Source organism: Cotesia glomerata, linkage group LG10, assembly GCF_020080835.1.
Source record: "Cotesia glomerata isolate CgM1 linkage group LG10, MPM_Cglom_v2.3, whole genome shotgun sequence".
Classification (NCBI taxonomy): Eukaryota; Metazoa; Arthropoda; class Insecta; order Hymenoptera; family Braconidae; genus Cotesia; species Cotesia glomerata.
This window is the reverse complement of record NC_058167.1, coordinates 6,626,020-6,653,985: the sequence shown is the minus strand read 5'-3', so window position 1 is coordinate 6,653,985 and position 27,966 is coordinate 6,626,020. Positions and strand designations below refer to the sequence as shown.

General features: G+C 33.8%; 1 protein-coding gene across 1 annotated transcript; it reads left to right on the top strand.

The window, feature by feature from the left end:
* Window positions 1-350: 350 nt before the first annotated feature.
* Window positions 351-27,966, top strand: LOC123273388. The gene is made up of 6 exons (XM_044740788.1): window positions 351-3,229; window positions 3,316-4,136; window positions 4,241-5,928; window positions 10,527-10,667; window positions 11,560-11,732; window positions 27,331-27,966. Exons 1-6 carry the CDS (start codon window positions 362-364, stop codon window positions 27,694-27,696), a joined length of 6,057 nt encoding a protein of 2,018 aa, XP_044596723.1. The 5' UTR covers window positions 351-361; the 3' UTR covers window positions 27,697-27,966.

Here is a 27,966-nt window from a genome sequence, read left to right as displayed (position 1 = left end):
GACTCTTAGCGGATACTTGATTTTGGCACCCAGAGAGATCCGCTAGTTCACAGATATACACAAATATCATGAGTTATGATGTATACTAATGTTGCGTTGGCTTTATCTATGGGAAAGCGTTATGACTCGACTGCAGTGAAGGGTCAAGCGACTCTTAGCGGATACTTGATTTTGGCACCCAGAGAGATCCGCTAGTTCTCAGATGTACACAACTGTCATGATGCACATATTAACATTTCGTAGCTTGTGCTTGTAACCAGGGCACCTCCACGTGGTGACGGCGGGCAACAGAAGTATCTGGCAAAGACCCTGGGTTAATAATATATATGCCGTCATGGCAGGTACAAGTGAGTATTTTACGATGCAGGGATTCAGAGTCCCAGTATCGGCGTTTGGTCAGAGTGAGAAAGCAGGCTCGCAGGCGTCGTCATCAAGCGACTGCAGCTCTCTAGTAGTGGGCAACTTGGCTACTGAAGAGTATACTGTTACAAGAAATAAGTTGTCTGATAAGACAACAACAAAGACAAGAAAATCAAAGTCTGTTAAAAGCGTTGCGGGATTCTCAATCGAGGAATCAGAAAAGAGAAAAGAGAAAAGAAGGCTCTATATGAAAAATTATAGAGCCAAGCAATCAAAGGGGGCTAGAGAAGCTCGTTTGCGACAAATGCGTCAGCATGCAGCCGAAGTCAGAGCCTCAGAATCTGATCAAACTAGAGAAGCTCGTTTGCAGCAAGTGCGTCAGCACACAACTAAAACTCGGGCCTCAGAATCTAAACAAGCCAAAGAGACTCGTTTGCAGCAAATGCGTCAACATGCAGCCAAAGTCAGAGCCTCAGAATCTAAACAAGCCAAAGAGACTCGTTTGCAGCGAATGCGTCAACATGCAGCCAAAGTCAGAGCCTCAGAATCTGATCAAACTAGAGAAGCTCGTTTGCAGCAAGTGCGTCAGCACACAACTGAAACTCGAGCCTCAGAATCTAAACAAGCCAAAGCGACTCGTTTGCAGCAAATGCGTCAACATGCAGCCGAAGTCAGAGCCTCAGAATCTGACCAAACTAGAGATGCTCGTTTGCAGCAAATGCAGCACCGAAATGCTGAGTCAAGGAGATTAAGTAGAGCAAGTCTGACGGGCTTTAAGCAATCTATTAATACATTTTGTGATAAGACTTATGAAATTTGCACTAAACGGTGCTATCAACATCAAATTTCTAAGTGGACTGTAGATACCAAAGTGGCTCGATACCTGCCTGACGAACTAAAACAAAAGAATTGCTTGACAGTTTGTAATCGTTGTAAGGTCCATTTGACTTCAAAGAAAAATTTTGCACCATCTAAAGCTTATTGGAATAATCTGGACCCAGGCTCTATTCCAGAAGTGATTGCTGAGTTATCACAAGCCGAGCAGAGGCTTATTTCACGCATTATACCATTTGTTAAAATTATAAAACTTAGTGGTGTATTTGGTCAATATAGTTTTCGAGGTCAAGCAGTACTGTTCGCTCAGGATGTTTTCGAAGTTACTGAAACTCTTCCAAAGATGTTACCAAGATCTACAAGTGATGCTGGAATAGTTGTCATTACTGAGCATCTTGAAAATATTAACATAACACGACAGTTTTCAGTATCAAGAAATAAAGTATATGATGCCCTCAATTGGTTAATCGCAAATAATCCACTTTATAAAGACGTCACTATTGATCATAACGTTGTGATGAATGACGATGATATCGTTAGAGCAGAAGAAACACCGCCAGAAGTTGCTGTGGAGACTAGAGAAGAACCTCCTGAGGGGGCTAGTGCTTACATAAGCATCAACGAGTCTGCGAGAATTGTACGCGCTTCATGGCATCAAGAAAACGATACCATATTCACATCAGGATATGCAGGTGTACAATGCTGTGCAATGGCATTGTCAAACATCTTAAGGGCTAGTGTTCTTATACCACAATGCTGGTCGACAAACACCCTTAATCTGAACATGTTAACAGGTGATCGAATCTACAGTGAAGTAAGATCTCGAACGGAGTTACGTTTATCTGCATATCCTATTGAAGCTGATGGCTACTTACTTGTGCGAAATTTCAGTGTGATCAAAGACGATTTGATGGTATTTGACAAAAAATTTCAGATTACTTTCTTGGATGAACCAAACATATATGGAAGCTTGTGTGATAAGTATAATAGCGCAGACTTTGGCCGCACCCTTCATCAAGGTCTGGAATACCTGTTTGAGGGACATAGTGCTGGCATACTGATAACAGGTGGGCAATCGTTCGGAGTGATGCACTCCGATGGTAAATATTACTTCACCAACTCACACGCTTGTGGCCCAAAGGGATCTAGAGCGAATGACAATATGGGAAAAGCTTGCATCATCGAATGCGACAATTTAAAAGAGTTGGTAAGGATCTGTAAACGTGCAACAGATAGCAGAAATGTCCAATACACTCTTGATTATATTGACGTTGAGGTCTTTGATATAGATGATGGTCCTGAGGAATCAGAAACACAACAGAGTATTGCGAAGTTACCGTCAGCATCTGAAACGATCACTTGCCAACCGGATATAACTGATCTAACAATTCCTCTGCAGACATCAGTAATGGCATCGATCGATGTAATGCAACCCAATGTAGAAGATGAACTACACGTTTCACAAAATCTCAACGAGATCACCCGTAAAACAAAAGACAATATCGTCAATGTGGGACATGAACTAAAAGCAGAAGAATTTGCTTGGTTTTTCTTGTTTCCTTATGGAAAGAATGGTTTCAAAGAGCAAAGGCCCGTAAATATTACTGCGTTAGATTACTTTCAATTTAGAATTTTGGGAAGTGATACAAGATTTCAACGCAACGATTATCTATTGTATGCTTTATCCTTCTTTGAATTTTATCGTATCACAAGCACTATATCAGCATGTGCTAAGAAAATTGTTAACAAAGAAGGAGCAGTCGAAGATGTCCATCTGTATGTGAAAAATGTAAGAGGTTCTGCAGCTTATTGGAGGTCAGCTTTAAAAGAACTCTTAGCTCAAATTAGATGTCTAGGAGCTCCAACATATTTTGTAACATTTAGCTCAAATGATCTTAATTGGTTAGATCAACGAAAAGCTTTGTTGATAGCTGATGGTAGACCTGATGTTGATCCTAATACGCTTGATATTTATGAGACTCAAAGACTTATCGAAAAGTACCCAGTAATTTTGAGTCGACATTTCATGATTAGAGTAAATGCTCTAATGAAATCTATAAAAACAATGATGATGTATTTGGTGGCAAAGTAAAAGACCATTGGTGGCGTATCGAATTCCAGAATCGGGGCAGTCCTCACCTTCATATGGTGATCTGGATTGAAAATCATCCAGAGTTTGATTCAGAAGAAGGGAAACTTCTTCTCGATCGTAACTGTTTCTGTAGAATGCCTACAGAAGAAGAAGATCTAGAGCTCCATGATCTAGTTCTGAAATGTCAAATTCATCGGCATACACATACTTGTACAAAAAATAATACTTCCGTAAGATGCCGATTTAACTTTCCACGTCAAGTATGTAACGAAACACGGATTGTGTCTCATTCATCTGAGGATTTTCTTCGTAACGGAGGAAGAATTTGTTTACTTAAGCGTCGAAAGGAAGATGCGTGGGTAAATAACTACCATCCAGATTTATTAAGATTGTGGACCGGCAATATGGATATTCAGCCGTGTGGGTCAAATGAAGCGATAGCGTACTACATAGCAAAGTACCTATCGAAAGCAGAACCTGAAGGTGTAGATTCTGGAATTGCGCAAGCAATACAGCAAATTCGACGTGAAGAGACAGATATTTCCCGTAAACTGTTCAAGATATGTATGAAGATTCTTCATGAACGACAAGTATCGGCTGCAGAATGTGCGTATCGGCTTTGTCATATTCCATTACGAGACAGCTCGCGAAGCTGCATTTTTCTCAACACGAGAAAGCCAGAACAGCGTTACAGGGTGTTGCAATTCGACAAAAGCGGACATGCAACTGGCTATTATAGCAATATCTTTGAAAGATATGAAAAACGTCCGCTACAACATCCTGACTATGATTTTCCGAACATGAGCCTTACAGAATTTGCAATGTTGTTTGAACCATTCTATCCGAAAAAGTAAGCGAGACTGAAGAAAGTATTGATCATGATGCGTATGAGGAACATCCAAACACACGTCGCCAATTTATCACGTTGTTGGATAAGAGCAAAATGGTTGTGAGGAATGTTCCCGCAGTTGTGAGGGTACCATACTTTATAGCGGCATCAGATCCAGAAAACTTTTTCTACAGTTTACTTATTCAATACATGCCTTACCGTTCGGAAACTGAACTACTGGAAGGTTTTAATAATTCCAAAGAGGCCTTCTTAAACCGAGAGGATCGTTTGAAGGAAATGAGTAGTCATATGCGCCAATTTCGAGAACGAGATCAACAGCTTGAAAACGCATTCAATCAAATACGTGCGTTTGAAATTTTAGAGCAGCCAGAGATTATCGACCCTGAAGCTGAGGAAGAAGAATTACCAGAGATAGAAATGAGCAATGAACAATTCCAGAGAGCACAGCAGGCTATGAATATTGATCAAAAACAATTGTTCGTCGCCATTACAGAGAGTATCAAAAATCAGCTTAACGGTGACACTAGGCGAGAGAAAATTTTTGTAACTGGTGGAGCAGGCACCGGAAAAACTTTTCTTTTTAATCTTTTGAAAAACCAAGTTAACCGATGTTATGGAAAATCGGTTGTAAAAATTGGTGCTCTCACTGGAGTTGCAGTACGGTTGGTCGGTGGAACTACACTACATCGTCTGCTAAAACTACCAGTACAAAAAGATGGAGTTATTGTAAGCATGCCGCTTCTAACTGGTAATTACTTGAGAGGGATGCGCCTATTATGGCAAAATGTTGAGTTCTTGTTCATAGATGAAATTTCTATGGTACCTTATGAGATGCTGTGCATGATCGACTCTCGTTTGCGTCAACTAAAAAGCCGGGACGCTTGTTTTGGAGGCATAAATGTTTTACTCTTTGGTGATCTAATGCAGTTACCACCTGTCCGAGGACATCAAGTATTCCAACAACCAGAGCACATGAAACCTGCTACACATTTATGGCGGCTATTCCGCCTGGTTGAACTCAAACAAAATATGCGCCAACAAGGAGACACAACGTTTATAGATGTGCTTAACGCCCTAAGAGTTGGAGAATTAACATCTAAGCATATGGAAGTTCTTTTAAGTAAAGTGTCAACAGATGCTACTGATGAATTTTCGATCGAGAGAGCTTTGAGAATATATCCAACAAATGACCAAGTTGCTAGACACAACGAAAAAGTTCTCCAGAGTTTTGAGGATAAAGGGACTACGATTTATACAATTAATGCACAAGACCAACTCATCGATGCTACACGAAATTTAGGTAATACAAGTTTAGACTCTGTTATACCTAATGATATCAATAAAACAGGAGGTCTTCCTAAAGTATTGAAAATATTTGTAGGAGCTAAAGTGATGTTAAGGTCGAACATTGATGTGTCAAAGGGTTTAGTGAATGGCAACATGGGCTTCATTACCGAAATTATATGGTCTAATTTTCGCAGGGACCAAGTATACGCGGAAGACATCCCGTCAGTCCGTATTGATTTCGGTTCAGATAGTGTCCACGTAATTAAGCCAATATCAATACAATTTCCAGCAAAGTACAGCTATGGAACTGCTGAGAGACGAATGTTACCGCTAATCCTGAGTTGGGCATCGACCGTTCATAAGATGCAAGGCTGTACAGTTGATCATACAGTCATTTATCTGGGCTCTCGGCTGTTTGCTGCGGGACAAGCATACGTAGCACTCAGCCGATGCAGATCTTTGGACGGGATTCGAATTGAGGACCTTGATTGCTCCAAGTTGACGGGTAAAACCCTATGTAACAGCGAAGCATTAGATGAAATGGAACGACTAAGAAATAATTCATAAAAATTGATTCAGAAATCCAGAACCTAAATAATTGCAGATGCCGTAACAAAAGATGAATATAATATACTATGGAATCGAGAATTTACCCGTAGTAATTTTTCCAAACCTACCCAATGGTTTGTAAGTTGACAGAGTCGTGTATAGTGAATTTATAGAAAAAAAAAAATTTTTTTTTAAGTCCACAAAGCAATACGTTTGAATTAAGACAATACGTATTGCGACTAGACTTGAAAAAAATTTTTTCCAAGTCCACAAAGCAATACATTTGAATTATGACAATACGTATTGCGGCTAGAACTTAGAAAAATTTTTTTCCCCTCTCAAGTCCACAAAGCAATACGTTTGAATTAAGACAATACGTATTGCGGCTAGAACTTAGAAAATAAGAAAAAGATATAGTTTATTTATGCTACGTATGAGATAAATAGTCAATATTCTGACAGTCGTGCTGTTGCGATATGAGCGTGAGGTTTGGGACATTCATATGAAGACGAGTGTGGTAGATGTCGCACTTGAGAGAAAATATGGAATACAATCGAGTTCATAACGATGAGTCATGCCATATATTGGCCATAGATTACATACGGTGATGTTTCGTCCGAAACGTACATACTGTAGATAGCTAAAGCTACTATTTATTAATAAATATAGTTTAAAAAAACTAAAAACACGCTTTTAAAGAATATTTTGAACTAAAAAGTTAAAAATAAATATAGTTTAAAAAAACTAAAGAACACGCTTTTATAAATAATATCGAACTAAAAGTGGAAAATAAGAAGTGGAAAATAATTTTAAAAATAAACTCAAAAAAGTAGTATATAAAAAATACTAGCAGAACTGAGAGAAAAGCGTGGGGCGCTCGATATATGAAAATTATGGCACAAGGCGCCCCACGCTTTTCTCTCAGTTCTGCTAGTATTTTTTATATACTACTTTTTTGAGTTTATTTTTAAAATTATTTTCCACTTTTTATTTTCCACTTTTTAGTTCGATATTATTTATAAAAGCGTGTTCTTTAGTTTTTTTAAACTATATTTATTTATTTATTTCATTAAGTGTACATCCAATAATAATTACATACATTTTTTTAACAAAATATTAAACAGTCTTAAAGATACAAGCGTTGCCGTAGAGCCTGAAAAAACCCTCCTCCGTGGTTTCATCGATTTCTCAAAAAACGGGTTATCTAAAAAAAAAATCCAAGTTAATTGTAATCTATATGAATGTATTTAACGTTGCAAGTAGCCGATTTTTTTATTATTCACAAATGGCGATCGATTTTTAATTTTTTGATTTCTTCAACCGCTTTTTTCTTTGTTTTCAAACAGTAAAGCTTTAATTGTTTTATCTAAATTCAATAAAGAACAGAAATTAAAACTGTCAACATTAAAAAGTATAAAAAAGATTTAACCATTTGAAAAATCCAAAAAATTTTTTAATCTCTACCGTGAAATGAATGTACTTTCCGCATGACTTTTATGAACTTAAGCTGCATAAGAATTAGTAGAGAGTTTAGTCATGACAACGATACAACAGCAGTTGCTACAATGAAGTAGTGGAAATGAAAGGATAAGGAAAAAAATTAAACACAGATAAACCTGAATGTCGCGACGTCTTGACATAAACATGTCGTGACGCTTCATGGAGAATTATTAGGCGAGAATGCAATCGTTACGAATGTTTTCTTTTAATACCCGGCATCAGTAAGAACTTATAATATTTAATATTTATTAATAATAATGTTTACAGAAAAAGATGTACTCTTTTACGATATGAGATAAGAGAATGTAACATATAAAATTGTATAATACATAATTACAAAAATTCGAAAGTTACAATGAGTAATTTATACTATAAATAGTTCGGGCTTTGTATGAAGCTCTAATAAACATTTAAGCACGCAATTTTAAGCAGTCAATAATCTATAATTTGCAACAGAGTTCAGATATTTGAGGTTTATTACATTCATTAAATTGCAGTCCAAACATCCAGTAACTATCAGTCAGTCGAGAAGAATATGAAAATATTTTTTACGCTACACGATATATACTGGACAGTAACACAGAACTTATAATACTGTTAATTCATTTTAAGATAAAAAATTTTGAACTAAGAAAATCATTTTAAAAAATTTGATTATCTCAAATCAAGCAGAAAAATTTTTGAATCAAAAGACTTTTTTTTTAACTTAATTAAATTTTGCTTGATTTAATCACCAACTTTTCTGTTTAATTCAAAACAATGAAAATTTTCATCATAATTTTTTTAAGAAAACATTTTTTTGAATCAGGTTAATTTTAAGGACTAGGAAAATACATTGTAAAAAATTTTGGTGTAAGAAGGTCTCGAGAACACTAAACAGTATGAAATGACAGTAAAATTTTAATCCATGTACTTTTAACACGGTGAAATCCATTTATCTACACCATTTCGTGTTATTTAATATAAGCGGCTCTGTAATATATGTGCAAACTGATGAGCTAAATTTAATTACATAAATAAATAAGATATAAATTAAATTAAAGTAAAATAAAGACAGAAAATTTTTTTTCATGTTGAAAAATTCAAATTTTGAAAGAAATTTGTTCGTTAGTATGAACAAAATTAAAATTTTCACAAAATTTGTTTTATCAGTATTATAAAAAAATCTTATTGTTCGAAAAAAAATTTTCATTTTTAATTCATTTTATTTAATCCATTTCTTATTTATTTATTTACTTTTTGCCATGGTAATGCAGAACCACTTATATTAAATAACATGTAATAGTGTAAAAAAATGGATCACACTGTGTTAAAAGTACACGGATTAAAATTTTACACTGTCATTTCACACCGTGTAGTGTTCTCGAGGTCCATTTTTACAGTGTAGATTTTCAAATCAATCTATTTGCTAAGTTAAAAATTATTTTCGAAAATATTTTTTTAATAAATATATTTTGAAGAATATTTCAAAATCTACTCGACTGATGACAATATTTTCAGAATATTTAAATTTAGCTAAATTCTTTCAAACATACCAAACAATCCCGGACTCTAATGGTAATTTCATTGAGAAGATATTCAAGAATTAAAAAATTTACACTCATTCCGGAAATGATTGGAACGCTTTCTGAAATTTTCAATCTTTGAAATCCGCTGAAAATTCGGTTAAAAAAAATTACTTTTCAAATTTTTAAAGCCACTTGCTAATGGGGAATGTTTAAATAAATTTCAAAGATATATTTTTGAATGATATGACAATAAAATATAATCATATCCAATATGTATTAACTAAAAATTTTAATTGAGTGCCCTATCATTAATTAAACGTGAAGAATTACATGATCATAATAGTTTGTCGATTTTTAACATAAGAATCAGTAGATAAATTTCGCATTTACTGGTTTGATTCTCATTATCATAAAATTTTTACTATGCAGACGTAAAAGAACTACTGTCAATGATTAATTAATTCAAATCAAATATGTAATCAAGAAATAAAACTTATCTGATCATTTATCATATTTTTTTACGTAATTATACAGTTAAAATAAAAATTGACTACTATATTGAAATAGATAATTACAGATAATTAGATGATTTAGAAAATCCGTTGTTTACTAAATAATAAGTATTACGCCCAGATAAAAACAAAGTTACCAATGAGTGATCCACCAAAGGGTGGAGCTTGATAATCTCCACCTACTCTTAGATCGGTCTATTTATCTCATAAAGTTGTAAAAAAAAAGTTTTGAAAATGAAGATGAAGAAACGAAGAAGAAGAAGAAAAGAGACATATGAATAAAAGAAGAGATAGAAAATGTGGAACCTTTAAGTACGTCTTAACTCAGCAAGTCAGTTGGCATCTTGCCTCCCTATACACACGGCTCGCATCAAATAATTTACGAAGATTAATTTGTCGTTTACTCTTCATCAACTTGTATCAATTTATACTACTATACTATATTTTCCTTTTAATTTTCACATTCATTTAGGTAGTGTTACATTTAATTGATAATTTAAATGATTCGATTAGTAGTGAAGAACAAATTATGTATGTACAGATATAAAATACGACACATTGACGGATAAATAATTTAATTTAGGTCGTTTTGAAGAACCGTCTGTATAGGCATATTATATAGTACTTACATTATTATTAGGTATATATGTGTTTGCATGTCTTGACGAATTATTTGCGTTTGCATAATTAATGGATAATTTCGTTGCGAGCACGAAATACAATTGTGGTTTTACATAAGAAAAAAAAGCTCTGATAACAGACTATCTTATAAAAGGTGGCAATGTGAAACAGTAGGCTAGTAAACGTGTCAAACACAGTCTATTTTTTAATGGCTTACTTACTTATAAGTTAATATATATGAATATAAATATATACATATATATATTTCAAATTCAAATACATAAATTATCCAATAATTAAATTCACTGATTAATCATACGTTAATTAATAATAACAAAAATATACTGTAAATAATATATTTTATAAAATAAATTTATATAAGTGATTAGTGACATTAAATTAAATGTAAAGATAAACAGAAGGAAGGAGAATGTTACATCCTGATAATGATAATACACCAAATGATTCAATGATTATTTCACAAGTGGCCAATTCTCATGTCCCTCAGGATTTTACTGTTTCAAGACTCTTGTCAACCTCTAATCATCATTTAGGTAAGTTTTTTATTGCTACATATCATATTTTATTATTTTCATTATTACTAGCTACTAAAGTTGTAGTTTTTTAAGAGCTATGATATTTTATTGATTTTTTTTTAAATTTTGATCACAATTTATCGGTGCATTTGATTTATAAAAAATTTTCCTTATATTTTATTTATTTAATGACAATGTTTTAAAATTATTGTGAGAAGTCTGATAAAATTAAAAAAGTATTTTTTTTCATTTTACTTTACCCGGAAAAAAATGTTCTCATAAAATGTCATTATATCTATAAAGTTTTGTAAAAAAATTCACTGCCGAGTTGATACATTTTGATGTTATTTTTAAAACACTGTTGAATAATTTAAATAAATTGTATTTCACTCAAGTAACATAATATTTATTAAATATCATGATCACATTTGACAAATGATTCATTTAGTTAGAGACGCCAAAGCATTTGATTTAATCGTAATGATGCATTTCAAGAACGTCATGCTGTTTAAATCATACCGCTTTGATGATTGCCCAAGTACAGTAGATTCATTCAAGAATTACGCGTCTGTCCTTTACTGGTAGGTTGCCTATATCGCGATACAACACCAGATCGAGAATCGAGATCCTTTTTGCACTCGACTTCCCCCAGTTAGCGCGTTGAGTGTTCTCGTCTCTCTTAGCCTATTGCTCTTTCTCTCTTTTAATTTGCATATATATAAACATATTCATCAGTCACAAGTTAAGTGTATCAGAGTACGTACCTTTTTCTTTGCCCTTGGATCATATATTCCTTGAATTATTTTCAAAATTTACTGTCCAATAAGTTGATGGTAGATCGACACAATCATAACTGCAAAAGAGTAATAAAATTATGAATCGATGATGTAAAAATAATAATATTATTTAGACTGCCATGAGGGAGCTTCCAGTGGAGGTAGAAGACCTAGAAGAAGCAGAACAACGTTTTCAGCGCAACAACTAGCTGCTCTTGAAAGAGTTTTTGAGAGAACACATTATCCTGATGCTTTTGTAAGAGAAGAACTTGCGACGAGAGTATCTTTATCTGAAGCCAGAGTACAGGTAATGTAACAAGAAAAAAATAAAAGAAAAAAAAATTAAAGATAGTATTGTAATACGAATGGTCTTTAGAATTAAAATTCTGTTTTAATAACATTATATATTAATATTAATTCGTTAATACAGCTGGATTACCGATACGGTGTAGCTGTGAAAGCAAGCATAATAAAAAATAATAATAACCGGAGCTATTTTTAAAATAATTACTTTTTAATTTCAACGTTTTTTCATGATTAAAATGTCAATGTTAAATTTAGTAGTTTATAAATGGTAAACCGCTATCTTAAATTTTACGTAAAAATTTTAATATCTCGAAAATTATTATTTAAATTATTTTTAATGCACATAAAAAAATATTTTAAACCAATGATAACAATCATTTATTAAAGTTTTGAATAAATTAATTCTACTAATTAGTAAAACTGTTATTAAAAAACATGGTTTTCACTGGAATAACAAATTTCTAAAAACTTTGTCAACATGTATTATCATGAGAATGATTTTAACATACCCGCCGAATGTCATTTTTTCGCGACTGCCCATGGAAAAGGTCCGTGTGACAGAGTGTGTGGCACCGAATAAACTTCCCAACACAACGGTTCGCTTTTCACTAAAAAAGAATTATCATAATGCTGTAAATGATTTGAATGACATTTTCAGAAACAAAACCAATTACGAGAAATCAGCAACCATTCAGCGTGATGCCAGATACAGATAGTTGTTTTTAAGTTCGATATTCTTATAATTCAGATGAATATAAAACATATAATTTATTTAAGTTGAATTATTATTCATAACACTGGCACACAAAAAAAGTGGATTGTACATTTGACTAGACCTATTTAGTATCACTGGTAGAAGGATTTATTTGTATTAAAAAATATTTGTTAATAGTTAACAAATCATTTATTAGAGACCACTTTTTGGTATTAAACAAATATTTCTTAGTATTTAAAATGATTTATTTGTATAAATTAAAGACTAAAAAGTGGTCTCTAATAAATGATTTGTTAAATATTAATAAATATTTTTAACTATAAACAAATCCTTCTATCAGTGTAATGTATTTCGATGTGCTGAATCCGAATTTTTGGTCGTGACTCGTAATCTCCCAAAATTTTGAGTAAATTTAAAAAAAACTGCCAAAAATCGCAAAAAATGCAATTATGCAAGCGAAAAAATTTTTTTTGACCTCGATGAAATAAGTTCCTTATGTATATCGATACGCTGAATCCAAATATGAAGATTATTTAGGAGAACAGTTTCATCAAAACATAAGTGATATGGAGAATCGATATTAAAGAAATTGAAACATTAAGATGAAAGCAAATTTTTGCTGGACACTAAAAAGAGAAATACCAAGAGAAAATCGATAATGCAAAAGGAACTCGCTGTGTAGATCATTTGAAAAAAAAAAAATTAGAAAAACGGTTGACCCTGAAGGCCATCCCTGCAACTTCCCGCTAATTCCATACCTAGGCGCTTAAAATTGCACTTATGACGTTTTCGAGCTCAAAAATACAATTTATGTGTTATTTTGAGCTCTCCGAGCTCAAAGAGATAGCTTTGCTATGCTTTTCAGCTCTTCGAGCTCAAAAGTCTTATCAAAATTCGATGAAAAACGATTTTTCTAATTTTCAAACTGCTGTAGCTTTTTAATAAATCAACCGATTTTCACGCAGTAGGCGGCGATCGATGTGGTTTTTTGAGCTCTATGAATGATTCCGAACAAAAAAATTGATCTGATGAAAAATTTCGGAGTTATTACAAAAAAACACTTTTTTCGATTTTTTTCGACAACGATATCTCACGAACGCATCAACCGATTCTGACGCTCTAGGGTAGAAGTACCGTTTGTGGCCACTGTCCCGTTTATGGCCATTTATTGCTCAAATAAACGATAGAAATGAATTTATATTAATAAACCATTACAAACTCAACTTGTTTTAATATAAATTTTTTAAAACTGAACAAAAATATGGTTATAATATTATAATTTTTTATAAATTAATTCAAATGTTAACTGGCCAAAAACGGTGCTAAGGTGGCCAAAAACGGTACTTCTACCCTATGTGGCGATCGATGCGGGATTTCAAGGTTAAGAGCTGATTTGTTTTTGAAGTTGATCGGTTCAGCCAGTTCGGAGATATTTAAAAAAAATGAAAAAAAAACAACTATTTTTGTCACTTTTTTTGCAATTCCTCGAAATTTACTGGTCCGAATCGGTTCCAACCTACAGGAAATCTAAGTTTGGCGAAGCCCTTTCGAATGACACCAACCGCGATGAAATCGGTCAAGCCCTTTAAAAGTTACGAGAGGTTTACACACACACACACACACACACACACACACACACACACACACACACACACACACATACAGACGTACGGACATCATCGTGAAAATAGTCAGGAAAGCTTCCTAGGACCTCGAAACATCGAGATCCGATGAAAACTCGATTTTCGAAAAACGGGGTAAAACCAATAACTTCCCGATTTTTGAAAATTTTCAATTTTCTTAGCGGGAAGTTAAAAATTGGATACAAGTGAAGAACAGTATAAAATCAAGAGAGGTTGTTTTTAGATATCATTTTAATTACAATTTATGAGTAATATAATTTGAAAGAAAGTATGTTTAAATAATTGCTGTAAGCATGACAATTTTTTGCAATATACTCAAAATTTTGGGGTGTACGAGCCAAACCGACCAAAAATTTGGATTCAGCGCATCAAATTACATAACCCTGAGAAAGTCTAGGTGAAATATACAAGCCACTTTTTTGTTTGTGTGCTGGTGTAATCTATACTAATATTATAAAGAGGAAAGATTTGATTGTTTGTTTGTTTGTTTATTTGCATCGAATAGGCTCCGAAACTACTGAACCAATTTGAAAAATTTTTTCACTGTTGGGAAACTACACTATCCCCGGGTGACATAGGCTATATTACATCATAATTAATGTTGAAATTTTTGTTAAATACCCGTGCGAAGCCGGGGCGGACTGCTAGTTAATTATAAATTTAAACTATAAATTAAGAATAAAATTCAGAAAATTAAAAATTTCATCAAAACTGGCTTCTTAAATGTTATTTGTATTTTTTCTGAAAAGTGCATTTAAAAACAAAAAATTAAAAAAAAAAAAAAAACGTCTCAATAGGTCAATTTTTGAAAAATTTACCGCTATTAAAAAAAAAAGAGCCATTTTTTTTAATCAATAACTTTTTAAGTTGGATTAAGAATTTGAAAAAAATCCTGGAAATGTCGGGGGTGGGGCTAAACAAGATAAAACAAGATAAAACATTTTCAGCAAAATCGAAAGGGCTCGGGGCCAAAAGTAATCGATTTGGCATGGAATACCCCATGAAGATTATACTAATTTGTAGGAGAGCATGTGGAATACGCCCGAGTCGAAATTTCGATCGGATATTGAACCTCCTGATCCGAAATTGATCGTACTTTGAGCTCCATGGTCCGACTAGTTCGTATATTGAACTTCCTGATCCAAAATTGATCTTACTTTGAGCTCCATGGTCCGACTAGTTCCGATTTTGAACGTCTTGGACGTACTGTTTACCGAGAAATCGGATTTTGAACTCCTCGGTCCGACCGTTCATCGAGAGATCCGACTTTAAACCTTCAAGTCCGATAAAAGTAATAAATGAAATTTTATTAATTATAAATAATTATTGAACAAATTTAACTAATCACAAAAATAATTTTTGTCCATATTAACCTGTAACTTTCATGGATTTATTCAATTCATTTGTACATTTATTATGTTTTTATAATTCCTCAAGCGCAATATAATTTGTGTTAAATTAAATTTTTCGAGAAATAGTTCAATTTATTTTTTTTTTTTTTCAAAATCCTATGAATATATAAAGATAATATTATAATATGTGTTGAAATTAAGAAATTTTAAACACATACATCAAAAATATATTTACATTATAAAATACATCAGTTTTAAAAAATGTAAAAAACGTACACTGATAGAAGGATTTATTTATTAAAAATATTTGTTAATAGTTAACAAATCATTTATTAGAGACCATTTTTTAATATTAAACAAATATTTCTTAGTATTTAAAATCATTCGTTTGTATTTAATAAATCTGATATTCATTTATTAAATATTAATAAATCTTTTTAAATACTAAAAAATATTTGTTAAGGACTAAAAAGTGGTCTCTAATAAATGATTTGTTAAATATTAACAAATATTTTTAACTATAAACAAATCCTTCTATCAGTGTACTAGAAAATACTATTAAAAATAATTATTTATTCCTTGTAAACAATTTTTTCACAATATATATTCTTCAAATAAAGATGTAATTATAATAAATTCATACATATTTTTAATTAAAAAAAAATAAGTCTTAAATATATTTCTGATGTAATATTTAATACATAAAATGTAATTAGATTTTTGGCAAAAATCGTGATAAAACTTCATGGATACTTCTATTATTCTCGTTCCGTGTTATTTATCGGTACTGCTTCATAGATTTGTGTCTGAATTTTTACACGCTTTTTATAAGCTTCATTTGTATGTTTGTTTGTAACCGACTCCTGTGAACTTGATTTTGACCCACTTCAAACGGTCAGATTTCATTTAAACTTCGTAGACTTATCGAGGACCGATGACAATACATTAATTTGATGAGATTATTCCATTATCCTAATTAAGATCGTCAAGATTGAATGATTTTTTCACGCATCCTTCGCGTGAGAGCAAGAGAGATAGGGCAAGTGCGTGGTCTTGCGTATGCGTACCATTTTGATTCGAGCACTCGGCTCGGCACAATAGTCAAGGCAATAGTCATAATTATAGTTACTAATAGTAATCACGGAATTAATAGTAGTTTAAAATAAATAAACCAAACTAAAAAGTAGAAACTAAATAATAGTTTAAAAAAAACGCTTTTTATAGAAAACCAAACTAAAAAATAGAAAATAAATTTGAATTAAGAATAATGTAAAAAATTTTAATAAATATAAATTAATAATAGTGTAAATAAGAAAAAAATGTATTTTATTTTAAAAAAAGCGTGGGGTGCTTTTTAAGCTATTGTCGAAATAATAATCCTTCTACTTATATCTGTCAATAAAATATTTATAACTATTGACACCATGCACCCTACGCTTTTTTTTTACAATAAAGTACATATTTTTCTTATTTACACTATTGTTAATTTACATTTATCCAAATTCATTTTCTCTTTTTTAGTTTGGTTTTCTATAAAAAGCATGTTTTTTAGTTTATTTTAAACTTATTACTTATTAAATTAAATTTAATTACTTATTAAACTATATTACTTATTATATAGAAGCAAGGTGCTGCTAATGATTCTACCGCGACACCTTCAATGTTTTCAATTTTATCGCACTTACATAAGAATGATCTTCTATCATTTAAAAAATTATCACCATTAGCAACAAATACGTTATTTGCAACTACTCCACGAATAATAGTAAAGTGATGATTAATTTTACAATTACGAATGTTTTGTAAATAAATACAGCATGATCATTGCATAAAACAATAAATCAGTCCAAATTGGAGATGGTTATTTTTTAGATATTGCACCACTAAAGATTGTGTTTGCAAGTTATCTTTATACATTTCAGAGACATATAGCTTATTCTTTTTCATAAGCCTCAAGTATAGTCTTATAGTAATACTATCAATTAATAACTCACTTCATTGAATTTCAAGCATAATTATTAATGGAATATCAACATTTTCAAGACACTTGTAATTGGCAACACTGTAACAATTATCAGAAGTTTGATTCAAAATTTTTGTGTGTACTTTTTTGTCCTGACAAAAATTACGTACATTTTCATTTGCTGATAGTTGAATAAATTTTGTCATTATTATGAATTGGCTTTGAGATCTTGCTAGCTGCCTATCAATATGTCAGGTACCATGCAACAGTGTTAATATACACCGTTTTCCACCCCGAAGGGAAGAAAACGATTATTTCGGGTCTTGCCAAAGGCTTGACCTTTCGGAGATTACCCACTGCATCCCTCATGCATACATATCAAAATTCAAGCAAATTTTGACATCGGAGGGACTCAAGGGGAAGAAATTCCCCTCTGAGTCACCCCGATAGTCATTTGCCGGCCAGCGCGACTCGACTCGCGGATCGGTTTTCCGATTTATGCCTCAGTACCACTCCGAAAAGAGCCGGCAAGGCCTTGCTCAGGTCAAGCCTTTGGCAAGACCCGAAATAATCGTTTTCTTCCCTTCGGGGTGGAAAACGGTGTATATTTCAGGTCTATGCCTTTGGCTTGACCTTTCGGAGAGGTGTTTGGATTCTGCCGGCTTTTATAGCGTACTGTGACCTAGAAATAAAACTTATATATTTTTCAAATAAATAAAAAAGAAAGGAAACCCAAAACTGAAAAATACAGGATATTTATTTATCTCAAAGAACACAGATTAATTAAAAATAACTGTCAATGAGATGTTGACTACTTGAAAATTAAATAACTCAACTAATAAAAAAGAATAACTGCTCATAGCGGATTGAATACAGGAAATAAAATATTTTTTGATTTACTTTTTGGTTTTTTAACGAATTTGCAATAAAATTTGAAGAAATTCTTTGAACCATTCCAATTACCTCGTTTTAATATATCTTCTAAATTAACATTCTTATCAAAATTATATGAAGCCACCGCTGATCTCAAAGAACCTGGAGAAGCTTTAACCTTTGAAGCTGCGAAGATCGTTTTCAGCCAGCCGGCAATAATATTTCGTGAAGCCGCTTTAACCTTGCCTCTCGTTGTAATGAACAAACTCATAAGGTCCGGAACCGCCTTTCTTCTGTTAGCTGACAACTTGATAAGACAATCAATCCAATACACTAAGTCAAATTCTTTCTGACTCGCTTTCTTCAGTTCCCATCCTGACTGACGGTGATTTGCAGAATCGGTTTTTGAACCAAAAATTGGCCAAAAAATCCTCGCATCTTTCTTTAAAATCAAATTGTCTGGAGCAATAGACAATAAGGTAAGATCATGGACCCTTCTTCCCGAAGCCAACATTAGCAGCATCGCTGTGTGTCTAGAGACTTCAAAAATACTTTCTTCATTTGGAGGATTTTATCTCAGCCAATCAATGATACTCTCGATGTTCCAAATCTCTTTCCGTGGAACTATGCTTTTAGCTGTTTGAATGTTAATTGCTTTTAGCATTGATTTTACCACCGGATGAGAACCGAGCGCCTTTTTCCCGTCAGGATCTACCAAGGTATTAACCACCGACTTTCTGACCAAGATTGTTTTATGGGACAACTTTTTTACCCGGAAAAGATAAGAGAGATATGCTGCTAACTGCTGTGGATCTGGATTATCTGGTACAACATCATTGTCTTTACACCACATCTTCCATTGACCCCAAGAAGAAGCATAAGTTTTCCAAGTAGAATTTCTCCAAGCAGATTTAAGAAGATCTACATCCTGGATGGTCAGACTTGAAGTTAATTGACCCCACCTCGTATCTTCCAAACCTCCAAACAAAGGTCCTTGATGTTGTGAGGCGGCAAGCCCGTTGACACATCGATCAGATGACGTTCCAGGTTCCAAAGGAGAAATGGAGCTGCCACGCTTCTGCTTTTCAAGTCTGCCCTCCAAAAGGTCTTCTCCCAACGAGGAGCCACCACCAGAAACAGACCCTTCGCCTTGTTCAGGTGCTGTAGAACCTTGGGAAGCAACGGAGGCGGAGGGAATACCCAAGCTAGATCCACTATCCAATCCCTGCTGAACGCATTTATGAACCAAGCATTGTGGTCGTTGACATCCATCGATACGTATCTCGGCACTACCGTTGATTCGCTCGAGGCAAAGAGATCTATCTGAGGTACTCCAAACTTCCGGAAAATCAACTCGGTTGCACTGCTCATTAGATGCCAATCCTGGAGAGGGAGACCTCTCGACAGACTGTCCGCCACACAATTGTACCGACCCGGCAGGTAAAAAGGGATCAATTGAATCTGGAGCTGATGTAATTCTATCAATAGTTGCTTCACCAAGTTTTGTAAAATTAGTGACTTCGTTCCCCCTTGCTTCCGAATGTATGCTACAACCGTCTTGTTGTCGGATTGTAGCATCACAACTTTGTTCTTCAAGGCTTTCTTGGACATTCGAATCGCAATCAGTACCGTGAACAGTTCCTTGCGATTGATGTGCCACTTCTTTTGTTCTTGTGTCCACAATCCTGACTTCATCACATCGTCCAGCTGGAATCCCCAACCCTGGTCCGAAGCATCTGTTGACAGAAAAACTTCCGGGTCTTTTTTGACAATCTGATTGACCTGGTGTAGATTCTTTAACCACCAAGCACAATCCTCCAACGCTTCGGTCGGAGTCATCTTCAATGTTTTCGGATGAGCCTCTGGAAGTTTCCGGAATGACCTTTGTAGATTGCGGGAGAAAAGACGTCCCAACGGAATCACCAGCGATGCAAAGTTTAATTGGCCCAATAGAGATGCTGCTACTGTCCAGTTCCACTTCTGAGACTCGCTTATCTGCTGGATTGTCCTGTGAATGCGATCTTTCTTGTCTTCCGGTAGCCACATGATGTTCAAATCTGTATTCCACCTGATTCCCAAAAATTCCAACTCCTTTGTAGGCTCCAATTCCGACTTCTTGAAGTTGATTACCCAACCTAATTCCTGAAGAAGATCTATAACCTTTCTGATCTGAGATTTCAATACTTCTTTGCTTTGATTCGCAAACAAAAAATCGTCTAGATACACCAGAACCCTTATTCCCAGATCCCGAAACAGACTCGCTATCCAATTGCTTACTCTGGAAAAGGCTAGTGGTGCTGTAGCCAGACCAAAAGGGAGACATGTGAAATTGTAAACCTGGCCTTTGTAAGCTACGCAAAGATATCTTCGATGACTTGGTTTTATCGGAATATGGAAGTAAGCCTGAGATAAGTCCACTTTTGCTAGAAAATCGCCTTTTTGCAGAAATTGTGGGACTTTCTATTGATTTGTTAACCGAAACTTTTTTGGAATCAAGTATTGGTTTAGTTGATACAAATTGAAGATCTGGCGAGCTGAACCATCCGACTTGGGAATCAGAAACATTGGAGAGATGAAACCTGTCAAACCGCTGGCTAATTCCAAGGCTCCCAATTTCAGCAACTCTTTTATCTCTGTGGACATTTGGAACGATGCTTTTGTGCTGAACTTTTTTTTGTTTGCTTCGGAAAAAGGAACTGATATTGGTTTTTTTACAAACGGGATAGTGTAGCCTTCTATCAACTTCAAAATGTAGTCTGGAGCTCCTAGATTGCGCCACTGGGGAATGTAATATCTTAACTGACCGGCCTGAAACGGATAGTCATGCCTTATGGGTACGACGATCTCTGCTCTTGCTTGAGTCATTTCTTTTGAAATCTTTCCTGGAGTCTTTTGTTGCTCGTTGACGAAAGTAATTGTTACTCATAGAGTGTGACTTCGTTTTCTTTGCGGAAGTATTCCCGGAACCACCTGGCTTCTGAGAGAATTTACCCTTGTTGTTATAGTAAGATTTGTCTTTCAACGGCTGACGAAAAGTCGGAAAAACTTTAGCCATTCCACCACGTTGATCTAAAAATTTTGATAAAAGTTCTTCATCAAATAGATGAGATGCCGATGGAGGAATCTCAGCAAGCTTCGCCGCATGATGAAGATCTTTTGGTTTGAACACTTTTCTTCGCATTTCAAAAACCTCTGCCCTTTTAGCACAAGTGAACTGCAGAAGATCATCGGAGGTTTCTTTGAAAGGAGATTCTCCCACGAAGACTTCTTTGATGCTTTCGTAAGCCTCCGGGTGCTTAGAAGCTAATGTCCTCAAGCCTTCTTTCAACTGCTGCCTTTGTTTCAGCAACCCATGTGTTATGGTCCCAGCCATCTCATCCATGCGTTCCAACAAGGTCTGATAGTACGATTTCTGGACTACACTCTCTAGCTGAGGATTAACTTTTAACGTGTCAAAAACAGGAGAAGCGTGGAGCTTCTTTTGTACTTCTTTATAGCGAATCTTGTTCCAGCTAGCCGATCCAAGCTTTTGACAAGAGATACCTTGCTCTTTAATGATTTCCGAAGGTGGAGGAATCGTAGGCTCTTTCTCCTTAACTTGTGGAACCAGAGATAATGCCTCCAAGTCGTTTGAATGTTTAATCGGTGGATCTTCCAACCCCGGTGGAGTCCATTTTGAAATTGCCGAACGATCATCCTCAAAGTCTGATTGAGAATCACTTTGCGACTCTCCATTATCATCATTATCATCTAACTCGTCTTCCTCTCTATTATTGCGCCCATTCTCCTTTAAATCATTGATATTTTCCATCAAGATATTGAAGATATTATTCATTCGCTCTTCTAAAACAACATATCTGGATCTCTTGGTCCCAATCATCTCTGTGCTACCAGCCAATCTTTTCCTAGACCTTTTCTGTGGATCCTCATTCTCCGTGTCATCTGAGTCCTCATTGTCTATACCTTTATCAGGTTTTAACTCCTCGGCGGCCGCTTTACGCGAGATACATAAAGGTTTCACTGATTGTGCCGCATGCAGAAAAATTTCTGCCTGAGCAGCTGAGCCCTTTACCTTATTAACCAAGCATGGAGGACTTATAATGAGGGCACGACAAAAAGACCAACGCAGCATATTAACTTTGAAATCTCTGTATTGCTTCTCCGGAAGGTCTACTGCTGATGGGTTGAAAGATTTGGCAATTCCTACGGTAGGCAAAGCGAAACGCAATTTATTCAAAATCTGCGGATCAACCTCTAACTCTGCTCCAAACAATTCTTCCATTGACGGATTTAGAGTCTTCCAATTTTTCCATCCAACAGGTAATGATTCTTGAGCCAAGAGTTTTAAACGATCCAAAATTCGATCTTCTTCCTCAGTCTGCGCTGCCTCCTCCAAAAGCTCCTCCATTGTTGTCCAACTCTGGTTATCCATCTGGAAGACCATAAAGTTGTTGATAAAATATATTCAAATAATTATGCTCGAGAGAGAATGTCTGCGAGCTGCAATTAAATGCATTACTACATTTAAATAAATGTAACTGTAGTATGGCTAATTTAATTGAACCGATACTACTATAATAAGGCTGAGTATGAACTCCAGCCTTACGTCACAACCGCTCGCGTCTAGCGCCAGCTGCGGCTGCGACCAGGTTGAGCCGAGCCATCGTGTGAAACCCAGTCTCAAACGTCAGCCTTTAGGTCTCAATGAACGTTTCGGCTGCTTCTTGCGAGCCGTCACGGCTGCTGCTGCGGCTGGTGAGCCGAGCTTCTTCTTTTTTTTTTTTTTTTTTTTTTTTTTTTGGGTTCCTGTAATATTAAAAAGAAAATTAACATTATGTACACTTACCATTGTAATTAAACGATTTGGTCACAATACTAAATTATTAAAACTTGAAACGAACGTTCCACAACGTTTTTTGACATGTACACACTACAGGAAACAATAGCGTACTGAGGCATAAATCGGAAAACCGATCCGCGAGTCGAGTCGCGCTGGCCGGCAAATGACTATCGGGGTGACTCAGAGGGGAATTTCTTCCCCTTGAGTCCCTCCGATGTCAAAATTTGCTTGAATTTTGATATGTATGCATGAGGGATGCAGTGGGTAATCTCCGAAAGGTCAAGCCAAAGGCATAGACCTGAAATATTTGATTATTCAGATCTTCGAATTCATAGCACGTATGAACCCACAAAAGTCTTAAATTTTTCACTGTCAGGTAAATGGATTAATGAATGTATATTTAATTTATTATTTAACCAAAACAATTGCATATCGTTAAAATTGATTTGGTCTTAAAACAATTAAAATGTAATAAGTTACAGTTGAATTTTTAATACTCTAATTTTAAACATTAAAATCTAAAATAAGATATTAAAAATATACAGAACAATGTACAAAGTCTAAGGTAATATAAGATAAGAACTTAGTTCTTGCATTTTTTTAAAAAAAATAGTTAATTTTCATCTAAACACAATATCAAGTAACATAAATTATATAAATGATAAACCGTCATCTTACAGATTTAGTTTATGAGAATGATGAGATGTGCATCACCTCATCGGTCGTACGGCGTAGGGTTTAGTTATCGGTCTGGCAATCGCGCGGCTTGGGTTCGAATCTCGGTTAGAACGGAATGCGATTTTCACTTTATTTCTATAATTAGCAATAGTTAGGTCTAAATTAAGAGTCAAATGGTCTAACATTGCGTTACCTCTACATCAAAATCAAACTAAAAAAATGGCATTGAAAAATTCTTTTTTTTATAAATTTTTAATCAAATGGCATGAGCCAGACTTAAAAATTAACTATGGCCCAGTCCTGGTATTATTATTATTATTATTATCATTATAAAATACGATCAAGGCGTTCAAAATCGGACCGAATTTTTATTTCTGTCTGATCGTACTTTGGACTCCAGAGTGGTAAAAACGGAAATTACAGTACCACTGTGGAGTTCAAAATACGATCAAATTTAACATGGAAATTTATCGTACTTTGAACTCCATGATCCGAAGTTGATCGTACCTTAGGAGGTTCAAAATACGATCAAAATTTCGACTCGGGTAAATATATAAACTACTGTATAACATGAATGTTTAAAAAAAGAGTAAAAATATTACGCTTCACAACCTACGTAAAAATTATTCTAAACAATAAAAAACAAGAGCTACAACTAAAAATATTAATCATGAAGACAGAGTAGTCAAAACATTTTTGTCAACAGAAGGCAATTTGTCAAGTAGTTTAAAAATCCGTGAAAAAATTCCGGAATTTTGGCAAATGAAAGAAAAAAATAAATAGCATGTCCAAAAAGGTTTTGGAACGCGCATACGATGTAAGGTTTGAAATTCGGAAATCGCTTGCACTTATGCGTGACATGAACGGTGTCATGTTTTGTCGTAAGCTAGATGTGGAAGATTCAGAGGTCGCGGATAGCTAAGCAGAAAATCAGAGGAGACAGGTTGTCAGGCAAGCAGCTATGATTAGCTCGCCGGCAACTCCAGAAAGCACATGCGTTCAATAGCGTGTCGAGTCCAGCACGTGTGCGGCTGCCCTTCTTCCTTTGACTCATCATACTATCTCTTACTTCTATAATATTACATCTACACCTCTCTCTCTCTTTCTTCTATTTGATTTCTGCTACAGCTTTGCCTTCTTCTTCATCTTCTTCTACTTGTTCTCGTTCTTTAGTCACAAATGCCATCTCACCGTTACATAAACGTCTCTGAGTTCTATCCGACTGCCAGGAGCCGTCACGCTGTCCCGTCTTCCGTTCGTATCCATTTCTTCTTCCTTTCTTTTGGAAAAAAAATTCCTTACAAATGGTTATTTCTTTACCATCAACTGAGTTATTTATTGTGTAATTGATTATTTATTTTAATAAATACTAATTTTGTTTATAAAATGGATAATTAAGAAAATCGAGACTTATTTAGCTGATTTTATTTTATTTTTTATCCAAGTATAACAGTTTATAATAGTATGTTAGTTTATCATATTTTATTAGCTCATTTCAAAAGTCAACTTTATTAAAAAATTTAAAGAGATCGCTCAAGATTTTTAAAAGTTTCCGAAAAGTATAATGTTGAATTTTTCTTGTTATCTCATTATTTACGTTAAATTACAATTTTTACTTTAAAAATTTTACATCTAATTTTTTTAACTTTCAAAGCTTGTAATGCAGTTTAGAAATTTTCGAATAACCTGTAAGATTTTTTAAAAATGTATTAAAGGATATAAATGAAGCTCGAAACACTTTTAACAGACAGAATGAGCATTACGACTGGATTTTAATTAACAAATATCTATTCGACATCCCAAAACAAGATAACTACTTCATAATCTTCCATTTTTGGGATCTTTTAAAATTTTTACAAGATATTGCATTCTGGTCACTGGAAAACATTTAATGTACAGTTTTTAAAAGTTATAAAAAATTTTAAGCAACATTAAGAAATCAAATATCCGCATGAAATTTTCAGCACATAGTTTTTAATCATGAGAAACTACCATATTTTTACAGGAGACTTGATAGAAAAAATATTCATATTTCGCGACACCCTACCCGTGAAAAAATTTTCTGATCAGACTATATCAGGCCTGATATGGAAATTGGCCATATCAGACTATATATGCCTTGATATAAGTATATCAGACTATGTACCCGCCCCGGTAAAAAAAATTATATATCATTATATTACATAATTATAAATGAAAAATGGCCCTATATCATTATGTATAATTAGGTATAATTATATATAATTATTTCCATAGGAAAAAAAAAATTGGCGCGAGTGGGAATCGAACCGGGGACCTACCGCTTGAAAGACTAATTCACTACCCGTTTACCTAAAAGACTTACTTGGAGAACAAAGTTTATTATAACTACAAGTAATGCGAATCGTATACATGATCGATTCGTAGTGAACAAAATTTTTTATCTAATTTATTAATTATTAACTGTCAATATTTATATATATAATAATAGTATCTATATGTAGATTTATAAAATTATCTATGTATACATGAAATCGCAAAAATGATTCTACGATATATTGTTCAGGTACTTCGTTGCTTTAAAATTTATAATTTCTTTGAAATTAAAAAAATAATCGAGGTAAAATGAGAATTGAAAGCTTAAATTTTAATGGAATTATTTGTTTAGTATATGGAACTATATATTGCTGGAGGGCCTGGCTAACAATTTTTGAACTTGACAAAACTAATAATTTTTGTGAAATTAAATTTTTTTTTTAATTCCTATTATTTCATCCGAAAAATACTATATATTAAAAGATTGTTAATCATTGGAGTAACAGACTCTTAGATAGAAAAAGAGAATGTTTTATGGTAATCACAAAATACTCACTGGAGTGTATTATATATGATTCATATATAATTTTATATGAATTATATATACATCTATATAATTATAAATGAATTACATATGCTTCTATATAATTAGATATGAATCTTTATAAGGTTAATAACTTTATAAGGTTATATCAGGGCATAGGACCTATTAAAAAATAATGTAAAATTAGATATGAGCATATCAAGCTATATCGTCTGATATAGACATATCAAATTGATAAGGCTTGATCAGGCCTGATATGGCCAATTTTCATATCAGGCCATATCAGGACATATCAAAAATTAAATATGGACATATCAGATCATATCAGGCCAGATATGAACATATCAAAAATTTTTATATGGCCTTATCAGCTCATATCAAGCCTGATCAGAATATTTTTTCACGGGTACACTGATAGAAAAATTAATTTAAATGAATAAAAAAAATTTTGGTCTCAGAAAATCAATTTAAATCATTTTTTTACTTAAATCAAACAGAAAAATTTTTTAATCTAGTACGTTTACAGAAACCAAGAAAAATCTTTTGGTTTAAGAATTCTTCTGCTTAATTAGATTATTCAATTCTTCACTTGATTCTTCATTTATTAAAACAAATTAATTTTGTCATCAGTATATATTAAATTATTAATTACAATAAATATTAAATGTAATTTAGCAAAAAATGTATGTTTTACAGGTTTGGTTTCAAAACCGAAGAGCCAAGTTTCGCAGAAATGAAAGAAGTAGAGGTGCCTCTTCAACCCGAGATATTGAAACAACTTTACCGCTACGACCAATAAGGATAGCATATACTCACGAAAATACACCAGAAACTTTACAATCTCCTCCGCAAGTGCCTCAATATTCGTATAGTGAGTACTGGAGATCATCACAGAATTATAGTTTTGTGAATGGAAATCTCAATAATGTTAGCTTTCCATCGTATCACCAATCAGAAGTCCATGGAAGTATCGAAGGAACATCAATGAATAGCTTGAGCAACCTTAGACTAAGAAGCCATCCCTACAGCGCTAGTTATTCAGCAATGCACGCCAGCATGTGACTTACTAGTACTTATAATGAATTTAAATGCTAAGAAGTGCCTAAAAAAAGGATTCATTTTATTGTTCATAAGTTGAGTAATAATGCCAAAGAGTTTTCTTCAACTTTCGTCAAAATATATTATATAATTCACATCAAAACAATCACATGATGGTTCATTAGATAACTCTACAACTGCATTGTTTTTGGCTACTTTGAATGAAACAATAAATTTTATTAATTTTTTTCTGTCATGTTTATGATTTTTAAAATATATAATAGTAAAATTTTA

Bases quoted from the DNA above. Each gene is read 5' to 3' on its own strand.
- LOC123273388 (XM_044740788.1), top strand. From the start codon at position 362: ATGCAGGGATTCAGAGTCCCAGTATCGGCGTTTGGTCAGAGTGAGAAA. The intron at 5,929-10,526 runs GTAAAACCCTAT...AAATGTAAAGAT, and splicing joins TGATTGCTCCAAGTTGACGG to AAACAGAAGGAAGGAGAATG. The intron at 10,668-11,559 runs GTAAGTTTTTTA...AATATTATTTAG, and splicing joins AACCTCTAATCATCATTTAG to ACTGCCATGAGGGAGCTTCC.